The 15445-nt window shown below is 44.1% G+C and overlaps 1 protein-coding gene across 1 annotated transcript in view; it reads left to right on the forward strand.

The window, feature by feature from the left end:
* The window catches only part of LOC306917168 (FERM, ARHGEF and pleckstrin domain-containing protein 1-like), a 112280-nt gene that overhangs the window by 57006 nt on the left and 39829 nt on the right, over positions 1–15445 (forward strand). The window contains exon 15 of the mRNA XM_079495301.1: positions 15117–15301. Coding sequence (XP_079351427.1) covers positions 15117–15301 — 185 coding nt within the window. The remainder of the gene's footprint in view (positions 1–15116; positions 15302–15445) is intronic.

Genomic DNA, 15445 nt, shown 5'->3' on the forward strand with positions numbered 1-15445 from the left:
CTGTAGTCTGAGGAATATCCCTAAACAGAGTTTTAGTGAAGTATACTGAAAAACCCTTTCTTATCAAGTGCCATAACTTATTAGAAATTGTATTTCTAACGTAGAGTAGATTTTAAGTACTACGTATTAACAGAAATGCAATACCTTTTACATTTTTTTTAAATGTTTTTTATTTCTATACACATTAAGGCTTAGTTGAAACAGAACGAAAGCTTGAGGGACACACATTATGTCTGTATAATGAGAATTTGTAAAGTGATTTTTTTTTAGGATTTTAACTTTGTGGCACAGGTTGCCGACTGAAGAAGGCATTGAGATGTGAGAGATATCGCTCGGTCACTTGGGTACGACTCTTCACTTAAAGGACCACTTCACCACTTTTCAACCTATCTTCATATTATAGGTCCTCACTAATAATCATGAAAAAATGGCGAATTTTTTTTCTACTCAGTCTGTGTCTCATAGGAGGGCTGTGGGCAGTTCAGAAACCGTCCTCCAGTGACATCATCGATGGGGAATACAAGCTAATAGAAACTGCAGGCTTTCTAGTCCTGAAAAGTTGCAATGCGAAAATGGAAGCCATCGTTCTCACGATAATGAAAATCTAAACTTTTTTGTAAAAAGATATTGTTTAAAAAATAATCTGCCTAATGATGATGTCACTGGAAGACGGTTTTCCAACTGCCGACAGCCCTCCTATGAGACACAGACCGAGTAGAAAAAAATCGTGCCATTTTATCATGATTATTAGTGAGGACCTATTATATGAAGATAGGTTGAAAAGTGGTGAAGTGGTCCTTTAAGTGTTGTGGAAGTTGTCTGGGCATTGAACGTAGGTTACGTCATATGCATACAGTAAGTGTAACACTGGAGTGTTTCCATTACCGTCGTCTACTGCAGGGGTTCTCAACCCGTGGGTCGCGACCCCTCGGGGGGTCGCCAAATTATTTTAGGGGGTCCCCAAATTATTTTCAAAAAATAAAAAGATAATTAAAAAAAATAAAAAATTCATGATTTAAAAAAATAGCAGACCTACAAGCTCGTAGCGCGCCACTCGGTGGCGCGCTATGAGCTTGTAGATCTGCTATTTTTCAATAGCTAAATTATAACATAATGCTTAAAACACCAAAAGGGGTTCCCGCCCAAAATGGGTTAAGGTTATTGTAGCAGTCAATTTATATTGGGGGTCGGGAGGGGGCGGGGCGGGGGTCCCGAGACATTGCCAAAGCATTTCCGGGGGTCCCCGGCCAAAAACGTTGAGAACCCCTGGTCTACTGTACGTTGTACTGTGAAATACTCGTGATGTAATTATGAATGTCGTGTCGTTCGATAGAAACGGTTGTAAGATAGTTGGATGTTTTTGAAGAACGCCATTTGGAAGTCTTTGGAAGGTTTTAAAGGGGTGGCATGGCTGTGGTCCAGGACTGTCCCACAACGTAACTAAGGTTTTAAAGGGGTGGCGTGGCTGTGGTCCAGGACTGTCCCACAACGTAACTATAAGGTTTTAAAGGGGTGGCGTGGCTGTGGTCCAGGACTGTCCCACAACGTAACTATAAGGTTTTAAAGGGGTGGCGTGGCTGTGGTCCAGGACTGTCCCACAACGTAACTATAAGGTTTTAAAGGGGTGGCGTGGCTGTGGTCCAGGACTGTCCCACAACGTAACTAAGGTTTTAAAGGGGTGGCGTGGCTGTGGTCCAGGACTGTCCCACAACGTAACTATAAGGTTTTAAAGGGGTGGCATGGCTGTGGTCCAGGACTGTCCCACAACGTAACTATAAGGTTTTAAAGGGGTGGCATGGCTGTGGTCCAGGACTGTCCCACAACGTAACTAAGGTTTTAAAGGGGTGGCGTGGCTGTGGTCCAGGACTGTCCCACAACGTAACTATAAGGTTTTAAAGGGGTGGCATGGCTGTGGTCCAGGACTGTCCCACAACGTAACTATAAGGTTTTAAAGGGGTGGCGTGGCTGTGGTCCAGGACTGTCCCACAACGTAACTAAGGTTTTAAAGGGGTGGCGTGGCTGTGGTCCAGGACTGTCCCACAACGTAACTAAGGTTTTAAAGGGGTGGCATGGCTGTGGTCCAGGACTGTCCCACAACGTAACTAAGGTTTTAAAGGGGTGGCGTGGCTGTGGTCCAGGACTGTCCCACAACGTAACTAAGGTTTTAAAGGGGTGGCATGGCTGTGGTCCAGGACTGTCCCACAACGTAACTAAGGTTTTAAAGGGGTGGCGTGGCTGTGGTCCAGGACTGTCCCACAACGTAACTAAGGTTTTAAAGGGGTGGCGTGGCTGTGGTCCAGGACTGTCCCACAACGTAACTAAGGTTTTAAAGGGGTGGCGTGGCTGTGGTCCAGGACTGTCCCACAACGTAACTATAAGGTTTTAAAGGGGTGGCGTGGCTGTGGTCCAGGACTGTCCCACAACGTAACTAAGGTTTTAAAGGGGTGGCGTGGCTGTGGTCCAGGACTGTCCCACGACGTAACTAAGGTTTTAAAGGGGTGGCGTGGCTGTGGTCCAGGACTGTCCCACAACGTAACTAAGGTTTTAAAGGGGTGGCATGGCTGTGGTCCAGGACTGTCCCACAACGTAACTCTAAGGTTTTAAAGGGGTGGCATGGCTGTGGTCCAGGACTGTCCCACAACGTAACTAAGGTTTTAAAGGGGTGGCGTGGCTGTGGTCCAGGACTGTCCCACAACGTAACTAAGGTTTTAAAGGGGTGGCATGGCTGTGGTCCAGGACTGTCCCACAACGTAACTCTAAGGTTTTAAAGGGGTGGCATGGCTGTGGTCCAGGACTGTCCCACAACGTAACTAAGGTTTTAAAGGGGTGGCGTGGCTGTGGTCCAGGACTGTCCCACGACGTAACTAAGGTTTTAAAGGGGTGGCGTGGCTGTGGTCCAGGACTGTCCCACAACGTAACTAAGGTTTTAAAGGGGTGGCATGGCTGTGGTCCAGGACTGTCCCACAACGTAACTAAGGTTTTAAAGGGGTGGCGTGGCTGTGGTCCAGGACTGTCCCACAACGTAACTATAAGGTTTTAAAGGGGTGGCATGGCTGTGGTCCAGGACTGTCCCACAACGTAACTAAGGTTTTAAAGGGGTGGCATGGCTGTGGTCCAGGACTGTCCCACAACGTAACTAGAAGGTTTTAAAGGGGTGGCATGGCTGTGGTCCAGGACTGTCCCACAACGTAACTATAAGGTTTTAAAGGGGTGGCATGGCTGTGGTCCAGGACTGTCCCACAACGTAACTAAGGTTTTAAAGGGGTGGCATGGCTGTGGTCCAGGACTGTCCCACAACGTAACTAAGGTTTTAAAGGGGTGGCATGGCTGTGGTCCAGGACTGTCCCACAACGTAACTATAAGGTTTTAAAGGGGTGGCATGGCTGTGGTCCAGGACTGTCCCACAACGTAACTAAGGTTTTAAAGGGGTGGCGTTGCTGTGGTCCAGGACTGTCCCACAACGTAACTAAGGTTTTAAAGGGGTGGCATGGCTGTGGTCCAGGACTGTCCCACAACGTAACTAAGGTTTTAAAGGGGTGGCATGGCTGTGGTCCAGGACTGTCCCACAACGTAACTAAGGTTTTAAAGGGGTGGCATGGCTGTGGTCCAGGACTGTCCCACAACGTAACTAAGGTTTTAAAGGGTTGGCATGGCTGTGGTCCAGGACTGTCCCACAACGTAACTATAAGGTTTTAAAGGGGTGGCATGGCTGTGGTCCAGGACTGTCCCACAACGTAACTAAGGTTTTAAAGGGGTGGCATGGCTGTGGTCCAGGACTGTCCCACAACGTAACTAAGGTTTTAAAGGGGTGGCATGGCTGTGGTCCAGGACTGTCCCACAACGTAACTAAGGTTTTAAAGGGGTGGCGTGGCTGTGGACCAGGACTGTCCCACGATTTTTAACTATTTAATCTATGAAGTTCTAAACCACTAACCCTGGCGTCCTACTTTTGAACATATCATTATAGGCAAAAAGAAAATGTCATTTGGAAAATAGACCGATCTACAAGCTCACAATCGCTCACAACAAGCTCAGTGTTGTGAGCTTGTAGATCAGCTATTTACATTTTGTGTAACTAAGTGGTTTAAGAGATGGCCTGCTTGCTATGGAAGGGATTGCATTTAGACGAATCCTGTTTGTTGATGGAAAACAATGTGTTTGTTCATTGTGAGGTATTTGTCTGTCACAGGGTGACATCCTGCCGTTTTGCAAGGGCGTTTTCAAGCCACAAAAGACCAACACAAAGTTCTTATTCTGCTCCAGAGCACCTTTTCACGCTTTTTTTCATTCCATTTTTATATCTATGGTGGGGAAACACGCCCCGCAACTTTAGCAATACATATTACAAACGTATTTTGAACTGAGAAATTACTTGCCTGCAGAAACGGGGTCGAGACATTTACGACGGTCTGTTAGTAGACCAACAACATCACGGTGGTGGTCTCTCTCTCTCTCTCTCTCTCTCTCCAAAATGTCCATTCGACCTATGTTACCCATCTTGCTAGCTGTCTGCTTTGCTTGGCATGCACAACAAGCAAAAGAAAAAAGCAAAAAAAGCAAAATCGGTTTTCTTTCTCGGCTGCGTTGTTTTGATTTGTTTTTGGTTTTTTTTTTTTTACTATTGAAGATTTTCCGTCATCTCCATCACTGTCTGCTCTGCTCACTGCAAAGCTAATATCCACAGGTTTCTCTCTCTCTCTCGTGCTTGCCTTGCATAGCTACATCACCTCACCAAACACAAGTGGGATCCGATGTTCCTGAACCCCCCCCCCCCCCCCCCTCACAGAACCCCCCCCTCACATTGTCTGATATAAGAACATTGTTATTATTGGTTCATGCAGGGCCGGATTAACACCTCTGAGGGCCCCTGGGCACTGAAGCTCGAAGGGCCCCCCTTCACGCGCGTGCAACATTTTTGCTGTTTCGGAGCCGTTTTGGGGCAGTTTTATGCCATTATATTGGCCTATTTCCGGTTGCCTACCTCCCCCAGAGTGACAGCCAATCTAGCGCATTGTTGCTGCTTTACACACAATTGCACTTTTTAGCTGCCCTTCTCACCAACAATAAAACACTAATCTTTTTAGACACCATTTATTTCTTTTGGATTAGCAGGGAAATTTTCTGTGGAGCTAAAAAAATAAATAAATCTTTTTTTTTTTTTTTTTTTTTTGAGGGGCCCCTGGTGCCCAAGGGCCCCTGGGCCCGTGCCCAAAGTGCCCATATGGTAGATCCGGCCCTGGGTTCATGTTCAGTTTCACCACCCTGATACACTCCTGTTTTTGGTTTTTTTAAGTGCACTGATTTACAAGCATGTTATCTCTGAAATAACACCCAATCCTCACTGTCCTTCTCTGTTGAATGCATGTTAACCTGGCCAGTGATCAGTCACTCAATGGCTTTCGGCTAAAACACTTCCAGATGTTTTTAAGAAATCTGAGAAATGCACGCAGTTGACATTGGGGAAAACTGTGGGTGAAAAATGTACTGTTGTGTTTTGTATCTTTTTAGAAAGTCCCAAGATAATGAGTCCACTTAACGTCAGCACTGCATGTGTGCGTGCATGCATGTGTGTGCGTGCGTGCGTGTGTGTGTGTGCGTGTGTGCGTGCGTGCGTGCGTGTGTGTGTGTGTGTGCTTGCAGAGGGAACAAGGAAATGGAGAGTGAAGGATGATGATAGGGAGCTAGGGAGGGAGTGAAGGAAGGATGATGATAGGGAGCTAGGGAGGGAGTGAAGGAATAATTGAAGCTTTTGTGTAAGAGGGAGAAAAAGCGAAGTCTCAAAAGTAACTACAGTACAGGATGTGGCATTCTTTTTTTAAATGCAGTTGAAAGCTGGAGGTCTTGTCGGACCCTTGGGGACAGACACAGGCCCACATACAGGACACACACAGGACACAGGACAGACACAGGCCCACACATGGACACAGGGGACAGACACAGGCCCACACATGAACACAGAACAGACATTTGGGGACAGACACAGGCCCACACAGGGGACAGACACAGGCCCACACATGAACACAAAAAGGCTTGTGAGTTCACTTCCTGTTGTTACCCATCACCAAAATAGCCCTTCCAGCAACAAGTCCCTCATCCGAGCGCTTTTATGTTCTGTTTTAATGTACTGTACATAACACTAGAAGGATTAGGTTGAGAATTTGTGTGCATGTTGTAATTTTGACGACAGTTTTTTGATAATAACGATTGATGATAATGATTGAATGTAGGTCATAACTACCATACCATGTGGCTGATGATGTCACTATGATAATAACCTTGAAGATCCTCCTTCTCTTTGTTGGCTTGACCAGGGGTTCTCAACCCGTGGGTCGCGACCCCTCGGGGGGGGTCGCCAAATTATTTGAGGGGGTCCCCAATATTTCCCAAAAAAAAAAAAAAGATTAAAAAAAAAAAAAAAAAGAATTCACGATTTTTCAAAAATAGCAGACCTACAAGCTCGTAGCGCGCCACCGAGTGGCGCGCTACGAGCTTGTAGATCTGCTATTTTTCAATAGCTAAATTATAACATAATGCTTAAAACACCAAAAGGGGTTCCCACCCAAAATGGGTTAAGGTTATTGTAGCAGTCAATTTATATTGGGGGTCGGGAGGGGGCGGGGCAGGGGTCCCGAGACATTGCCAAAGCATTTCCGGGGGTCCCCCGGCCAAAAACGTTGAGAACCCCTGAGCTTGACAACCAGCCTGACTCTGATCTTTTTAATGGAACACGCCAACGTTTAGGCAGATGTCCAGTTTTCTTCTCAAAAAGATGCAACGATTAATTCTTATAAAATGAAAAAGTCAAATAGAGCCTGCAGCCATTTGTTGATCATAGGCTTAATCCATTTTGGCCTGACCTCGAAATTTAAAACAAAATCTTCTAAATCCTCCAGTTTTCTGAAATAAATATTTTCACGATTTTTCAAAAATAGCGGACCTACAAGCTCGTAGCGCGCCACTCGGTGGCGCGCTATGAGCTTGTAGATCTGCTATTTTCAATAGCTAAATTATAACATAATGTTTAAAACACCAAAAGGGGTTCCCGCCCAAAATGGGTTAATATGCAGTGCAACACACTTAATCATGAACACACAAAGTTTAACTCATTCGCCGCTGACACCGCCATCTGGTGGCTGAATTGATACTCGTTGACCGGACACCATTCACTTCAACGTTAGCCGTCTTATTTTGAAAGTCGTTTCTTTTGGGAAACGGAGAAACAGGAAGTGGAAAATCGCCATGTAACAAGTCCTGCGAATGTTATTTAATTCACCCTAAACATTACATTTTGTATCAGCGATAACAGCGATCATATTGTTTATGGAAATTTGCCGCAAATCAAGCTTGTTTTGATCAAAAACGCAGGAAGAAGAATCCGAGATATTACGATTATAAAAACTACGTTCCTAATTATACGGACGGCATAAGTCAGCCTTTTTCACTTCAGCTTTCTTTCATCGCACGGAAACCGGAGTGTTACGAGCTGCGCGTGCAAACAGAGTTGTGAAGCGTAATCAATAAATATAAAAAAAAAACGTCCAAATACGATCTCGGCGTCGATGGCTCAAGTAGATAAAGGAATCGAAAGACGACGATCTCAGCGGCGAATGAGTTAATAAAACAATTGGTGTATTTCCCAAAAACCTTTTGGCGTATTCCCTTAAGAAGAATGTTTGGACACAGAATATTGATCGTTGTTGTTTTTTTTTCACTAAGCACTCTGAATGTATGACTGAGAAACACTCACTTTACCTTTAATATCACTCATGTAACACTTTGTATTATTACTGTCCTTCTTTACACCGTGGCATTGTCCACTTCTTCTTTCTATGGTTCTATATTCTATTTTTTCACCTTTTTTGCAATGCTCTCTTTCTCATTCTCTCTCTCTCTCTCTCTCTTAACACTGTAAATGGTTTTGTGCACTAGCGTAAATAAAAAATGACCCCGTGTCTTGCGAGAAAAGGGACTCTGGATTTTAATGTAGAGTAGAAATAAGCCCCTTCCCCCCAACATGCGCACGCACACACACACACACACACACACACTCACACACACATATACCCACATGTTGTATAACACATCTACTTCCACCTATACAATCCATCCATCCATCTTCAACCGCTTATCCGTAGTCGGGTCGCGGGGGCAACAGCTCCACCAGAGTGCCCCAGACTTCCCTCTCCAGAGCAACATTAGTGACTTCCTCCTGGGGGGATTCCGAGACGTTCCAAGGCCAGTGAGTCGATGTGTTTCCTCCAACTGCGCCTTGGTCTGCCCCCGGGGTCTCCTCCCAGTGGGAGGTGCATCGAGGACCTCCCTAGGGAGACACCCGAGAGGCATCCTAACCAGATGCCCGAACCACCTCAGCTGACTCCTTTCCACCTACACCCACTCCCATAGATATGCTACCCTACCCATACACTCCCATAGATATGCTTGCCTCTACCCATACACGCACACATGCCAACCCTGCCCCGCCCCACACGCATACCCACTTCTATCCATATACAGTACCCACTTCTGCCCCTATACCCGCAAATACAGTATACCCATCCCCCACACGCATACCTACCGCCACCCATATACCCGCCTCTACCCGGCATGTACCCACACATACCCACCTCCATTCATATACCCGCCTCTGCCCATGTACCCACACATACCCACCTCCATTCATATACCCGCCTCTGCCCATGTACCCACACATACCCACCTCCATTCATATACCCGCCTCTGCCCACACATACACACATACCCACCTCCATTCATAATACCCATGTACCCACCCATGTACCCACACATACACACATACCCACCTCCATGTACCCACCCATGTACCCACACATACACACATACCCACCTCCATTCATACCCATGTACCCACATATACCTGCCCCCACAAATACACCCCCCCCCCCCCCCCCCCCCTTGCATGTGGTGTTGTGGTAGATGTAGAAGTCGTTTGTCTAGTTGTTGGCCATCCCACGTGGTTGGGTGTGCGTCTGTCCGTATCAAGTAGTACGCCAGTAGTAGCTGCTTCATCTATCCATCATTTAGTTTTGTCATGTCTAGTTCGGAATGCCCACGTGTTTGGGTGTGTGTCTGTCTGTGTGTGTGTGTGTGTGTGTGTGTGTCTGTCTGTGTGTGTGCCGAGTAGGCCAGTAGTTAGCAGCTGCTTCATCTATCCATCCATTTCTTTATTTTGTCATGATGTCTTGTCGGGGCCATGAGGTTTGGGTTTGCGTTTGTCTTGTCTGTGTTGAAGTACGGCAGTAGTTATAGCTGGTCCATTTTTTCCATCCATCCATTTTGTTTTTGTTTGTCCTTTTATAGTTCGTCCTTGTAGTCTTTGTGTAAAGGCGCTAGGGCATTAAGCAACTAGTCGACTAGTTTACTAGTCGACTAGTAAATCCACTAGTCGACCTTGTTGGTACTAGTTGACTAGTTGATAAGAAAAAAAAAAGTTTATTTTTTTATTTTTTATTTTTTTCCCCGATTTTGTAGGCCTCAAGATCAGGTAGATTATAGTTATAGTCACCATGTACACAGTTTTTCAATGTACAAATATTTATTTAAAAAATATATATATATATTATTATTTTTCTTTTTACATAATACGTAGTTAAACAACTAGTCGACTAGTCGACTAGTAAACTAGGCAACTAGTCAACTAGTAAAAATGACTAGAAGTGAATGCCCTAAAAGGCGCTGTGAGTTTTCGTATAGCGTCCTCTTGTCTCAGAACTGCATGCAGAGTGGTGGACGTTATCCATTCATTTCTCCCATGATCCTTTGCGGCATGTAAGCCGGCCAATCAGTGGGATGTAAAGTTTGCAGCTGGGCAAGTATCCATATGGTCTCTATGGGCAGTATTATGCGTGTCTTAAGTACCAGGTCTTATTACTTAACCCATTTTGGGCGGGAACCCCTTTTGGTGTTTTAAACATTATGTTATAATTTAGCTATTGAAAAATAGCAGATCTACAAGCTTGTAGGTCTGCTATTTTTGAAAAGTCGTGAAAATATTTATTTCAGAAAACTGGAGGATTTAGAATATTATTTTTTTTTACATTTTGAGGTCAGGCCTAAATGGGTTAACTTAAGACCTGGAGCCATGATCAATGCCATTTGGCTATACTTGACCACGCCTCCAGGTCTTAAGTTAACACATTTTGTGCCCAAAACGTCTGTGGACGTCCTGGGTATTACCGCACGTGCATAGCCCAAGACGTCTGTGGACGTCTTTGAAAAAAAAATATATATATATTTATTTTTATTTTATTTTTATTTTATTTTTATTTTTATTAAAAAAAATCAGAAAAATCAAAACACTTTTTTTTTTTTTTTTTTTTAACACGTGGTGCCAAAGTTTGTGTTTTCGCCATTGAGAATGCATTTGGCGTTTAAATTAAATAACTCAGAAACTATAAAACATTTCAAAGTAAAAAGTTCCAGCATGTGTCTCCACAGTCAGCTGAATTATAAAAAATGTGAATGGATTTTCTAGGTGAAAGTGATTTTGGGCAGTTTTGCGTGGGCTCTCAATGTGTTAAGTAATAAGACCTGGTACTTAAGACACGCATAATACTGCCCTATGAGTGCTGTTGTAGTGCCTCTAGTGAGTAGAACGTTGTAGAACGTTGGCTGACCTCTCTAGACTTGTGTCTTTGTCTTCCACTATGAGAAACTGTAGAAATAAAATACTCTTAATTGTTTAATTCAAACTGCTGACTCAAGGATGTGGTTGGTATTTAAATGTTAAAAGAAAAATGTTGCCGATTTTCATTTTAAATCCCATTGTTATGATGGCGATGAAAACATTACTCTACGTATTTCTCGGAAATAATTTATGACATCGCGAAGTCATTCACATGATCGAGTGTAAAGATTGTGTACGCCCGGTTACGTGAAACGATTCGTCACATCGGAACAATTGGATTCAGTTTGAAAATCTGCGATTTATTTTAACCATAGCAAGCAGTTTCTATGGAGGCGGTCTATCATAAGGCTTTGTCAACATGAGCACTACAATACACAGCAGTGGATTGTAGTGACACATAATATAATAATCAATATTTGACCAACAATGCACATTCATTCATTTACCCTCGAAACCACAATAGCAGGTTCTCCCCGTGTCCCCTAGGGTAGGTACACCTCACAAAAAACATGCAGTAATCCTGGTCTCTAAACTGCCTCCCCCTGGCCAGCCAGGGCGCCTGATGGAGGGGAAAGGAACTGGTTGGAATAACGTGTTCCTTCCACGCGTTACGTCCAACCAGGGAAACTCCCCCCTGTCAGGTGTAAAGGAGCAACTTGGACACTCAGGCATGAAGGAAGCATGAGTTCAAGTCCGTTGCTCTCCCCATGTCCCCCATATATGGGGACTAGGTTGGCGGAGGGTGTGTAGAGCCCAGGATCACATTAGATCATTGACACAGGGGTGAAAAATGGGTTACAAAATTGTGGGATAAAAAAAAAACACAATAGCTAAAATACACTATGTGTTATTTTCTATAATTGCTTTTTGACTAGATAAGATCATAATATTATGACAGCAGTAGTAGTAGTAGTATTTATGTGGCTGTGGTTACAACCTAATACTAATGACTGGAATAGAACACCTTATATAGTATAATTAATTTAGTTTTATAATCATGTTAATTAAGCCTTATGAGGACTATAGCTACCTGCCTTTGTTGGTGCAATTATTATGGTGTTGATAGAAAGAGTCCTAGACTCATTTAACTTATAACGTTTCCTGTCCTACAGTTATAACTTTATTAACCAATCTGCTCATTTAGACCAAATTGAGGTAAATTTGTGTCTTGATTTATACTTTGGCTAGCTCTGGTCCATAGCCTTCTACTGCTTCTACGATTCTGCCCTGCAGTATAAGGCTATGGGACTTTCAGTTTTAAATCTCAAATCGAAATCAGACCAGCCTCTCCTCTTTAGTGGAAATCTCACGAACGTTTGACCTACTCACCAATACAAAGACGGGTTGTGTCAATAGAAAGCCCTTTCCTTAGTGGACACACTCTGAGCACCACACCACACGTATAAACTGTACTTTTTGGCCAAAAAGGGATTTTGTTTCCACCGGGAAAAAAAATACTTTTAGTTACTCCGCTGCGCCCTCTACCGATATTGCCCAGAGAACTGCCTCATAGAGAATATTTTTCCTCCGGTGAAAAAAAATCCCTTTTTGGCCAAAAAGTACCGTTTATACGTGTGGTGGGGGGAGTGCGTCCACTAAGGAAAGTAGGATTTCTAATGACACAACCCGCCTTTGTTTTGGTGAGTAGCAAAAACGTTCTTTTAAAATACGCTAAAGAGGAGAGGCTGGTCTGATTTCGATTTGAGATGAAAGTCCCATAGCCTTATACTGCAGGGCAGAATCGTAGAAGCAGTAGAAGGCTATGGACCAGAGCTATACTTTGGAGTGCGTCAAAATAGCAGATTTACAAGATTATATGAGTCACAATGTGTCTCTGTGACACATTGTGTGTAAGCTTGTAGATCAACCTTTTTTGTTGCCTGTTAACAAAGTATAAATCAGGCTTAAGCTAGTAAGGAAATGTGAGCCACAGATTGAAATACACGTGAGTTGTCTTTAAAACAAGAACAGCTTTATTAAAGGGATACAATGTGGATCTTTTTTCAGTTGGTTTTGTCTTCAGCCAGTTGTAAATCACACTGGGCAGTATTATGCGTGTCTTAAGTACCAGGTCTTATTACTTAACTTAAGACCTGGAGGCGTGATCAATGCCATTTGGCTATTCTGAGTGGCCAAACAGCATTGACCACGCCTCCAGGTCTTAAGTTAAGTAATAAGACCTGGTACTTAAGACACGCATAATACTGCCCACTGAGACTAAAGATGGTTGCACACTGGGCGCCTTTTTCGGAAAACGGACGGAAAAACGCCACTAAAAATCCGAAGAACGCAGCCAGTGTGCAGGGACCTTAAGGCTTGGATCATGGTGTCTTGGCGTAAAATACAACTTTGCAGATATTTAATGTGAAATTTAAAATAATACAATAATGGCAGTAAAAGTACCCGTTTGGACCTCACGGCGATTCTTAGAAAAGCCTTCTAAATCCTAACAGTTTTCAGAAACACATTTAGTTTACTGTACTGTACAGTATGTACAGTAGCAACATCTAAAATGACACGGATGCTTTCCCGGATTGAAGGGCTTAATCCATTTTGACCTGAGATCAGATTCTAAAAATGTCTTCTACATCCTGACAGTTTTCTCAAAAAGCTATGTTTCTATGTCAGTCGTTCTTCGATTTTTCAAAAATAGCAGACCTACAAGCTCGTAGCGCGCCACTCGGTGGCGCGCTACGAGCTTGTAGATCTGCTATTTTTCAACAGCTAAAGCATAACATAAGCATAACAAAAAGGGGTTCCCGCCCAAAATGGGTTAAAGGGGCTGATTTGGAAGCTTGTTTTCCTGTACAAAAGGGCAAAAACATGGCAACACAGATGCAGCTAATGCAATTAAGAAAGGTTTGGTTTGATGTATGTGTGCCATTGTGCAACAGCAGTCAGTCAACGGTAGTCAACAGTAGTATTGTACAGTTGAACATTGGCACACCTAAATCTTAACACACCCATTATGTATTATCTTCAGCTGCTGTGCTTATCAGACCATCAGTCTCATGCAGCCTGCTGTGTTTATATACCCTTCTGCAGTTTTTAAAGGAGCATTCAGTGATTTGGGTGATTTGGAAAACCACCCAGTCCGCCCCGGTAACAAAATGTGCACATGCACGCTCTACAGTGGGGGGAAGTGCAACAGGCCAACAGCATGTGCACCAAGGCCCGCCCCCACTCGATCATGATTGATTGATTGTTACGAAGAAGAATCCAATGCCAACCAAAAAAAATAAAAGTATCCCTTTTTAAAGCGATGTTGGACTTTAGTAAAACGTTGAGTGGTACACCTACCTAGCCATGATAAATAAGTCTATATATAGTATCTATCCATCATCTTGCTCTGTTGCTTCCAGACTCTGTGAGGGAGAAACTGTTGCTTCCAGACTCTGTGAGGGAGAAACTGTTGCTTCCAGACTCTGTGGGGGAGAAACTGTTGCTTCCAGACTCTGTGAGGGAGAAACTGTTGCTTCCAGACTCTGTGAGGGAGAAACTGTTGCTTCCAGACTCTGTGAGTGAGAAACTGTTGCTTCCAGACTCTGTGAGGGAGAAACTGTTGCTTCCAGACTCTGGGAGTGAGAAACTGTTGCTTCCAGACTCTGTGAGGGAGAAACTGTTGCTTCCAGACTCTGTGAGGGAGAAACTGTTGCTTCCAGACTCTGTGAGGGAGAAACTGTTGCTTCCAGACTCTGTGAGGGAGAAACTGTTGCTTCCAGACTCTGGGAGTGAGAAACTGTTGCTTCCAGACTCTGTGAGGGAGAAACTGTTGCTTCCAGACTCTGTGAGGGAGAAACTGTTGCTTCCAGACTCTGTGAGGGAGAAACTGTTGCTTCCAGACTCTGGGAGTGAGAAACTGTTGCTTCCAGACTCTGTGAGGGAGAAACTGTTGCTTCCAGACTCTGTGAGGGAGAAACTGTTGCTTCCAGACTCTGTGAGGGAGAAACTGTTGCTTCCAGACTCTGGGAGTGAGAAACTGTTGCTTCCAGACTCTGTGAGGGAGAAACTGTTGCTTCCAGACTCTGGGAGTGAGAAACTGTTGCTTCCAGACTCTGGGAGGGAGAAACTGTTGCTTCCAGACTCTGTGAGGGAGAAACTGTTGCTTCCAGACTCTGGGAGTGAGAAACTGGAAGTAGGGATTCCTTTAGTTTCAATCTCATTATACTCTGGAACAGATCTCAAAATCAAACCTTTAGCATATTCAACAAATACAAATAAAGCCAATATAATTGAATATTTGCACTTATTAAATCATGTCCAGGTAGCTATACTGTAGCTATACTGTATATATATATATATATATATATACACACACACACAATCAGAGGTTCTACCAAAGTTCAACATCACTTCAAGAGAAAACAATGTCGTGTCAGTAGGTGGTGAAATGTCTTCTCAGTGGAAACACATTCTAACTTATTGTCATCTCTCTTCTTCTTCTCCACCACAGGCGGTGCCATTTCGGTGGATTCTCCGGTGCTGAGTGCTGACGTCGTAGCGAACGGACAGGCCGGTCCGGACGTCCCAGGTCCATTACAGAGCATGGACGGTGTTCCGCCGTCTCCCCTCACCAGTCCCCTGCTGACCGAGGGGGGATACATCCGCATCGAGGACGAGGATGAGGCTCGGAGGAAGGTGGGTGTCCATGGGACGGCAACGGGGACTGGCATTTGTTGATCTGTGGCAATTAATTTGGGTGCAGTACTTAGTTTAGACAGTTTTTGTCATTGGTTAGACCAGTCATTAGTCCTACAACTACAACCTATCTCAAACCCTCAC

This window comes from Electrona antarctica (assembly GCF_951216825.1).
Source record: "Electrona antarctica genome assembly, chromosome: 24".
NCBI classification, from domain to species: Eukaryota; Metazoa; Chordata; class Actinopteri; order Myctophiformes; family Myctophidae; genus Electrona; species Electrona antarctica.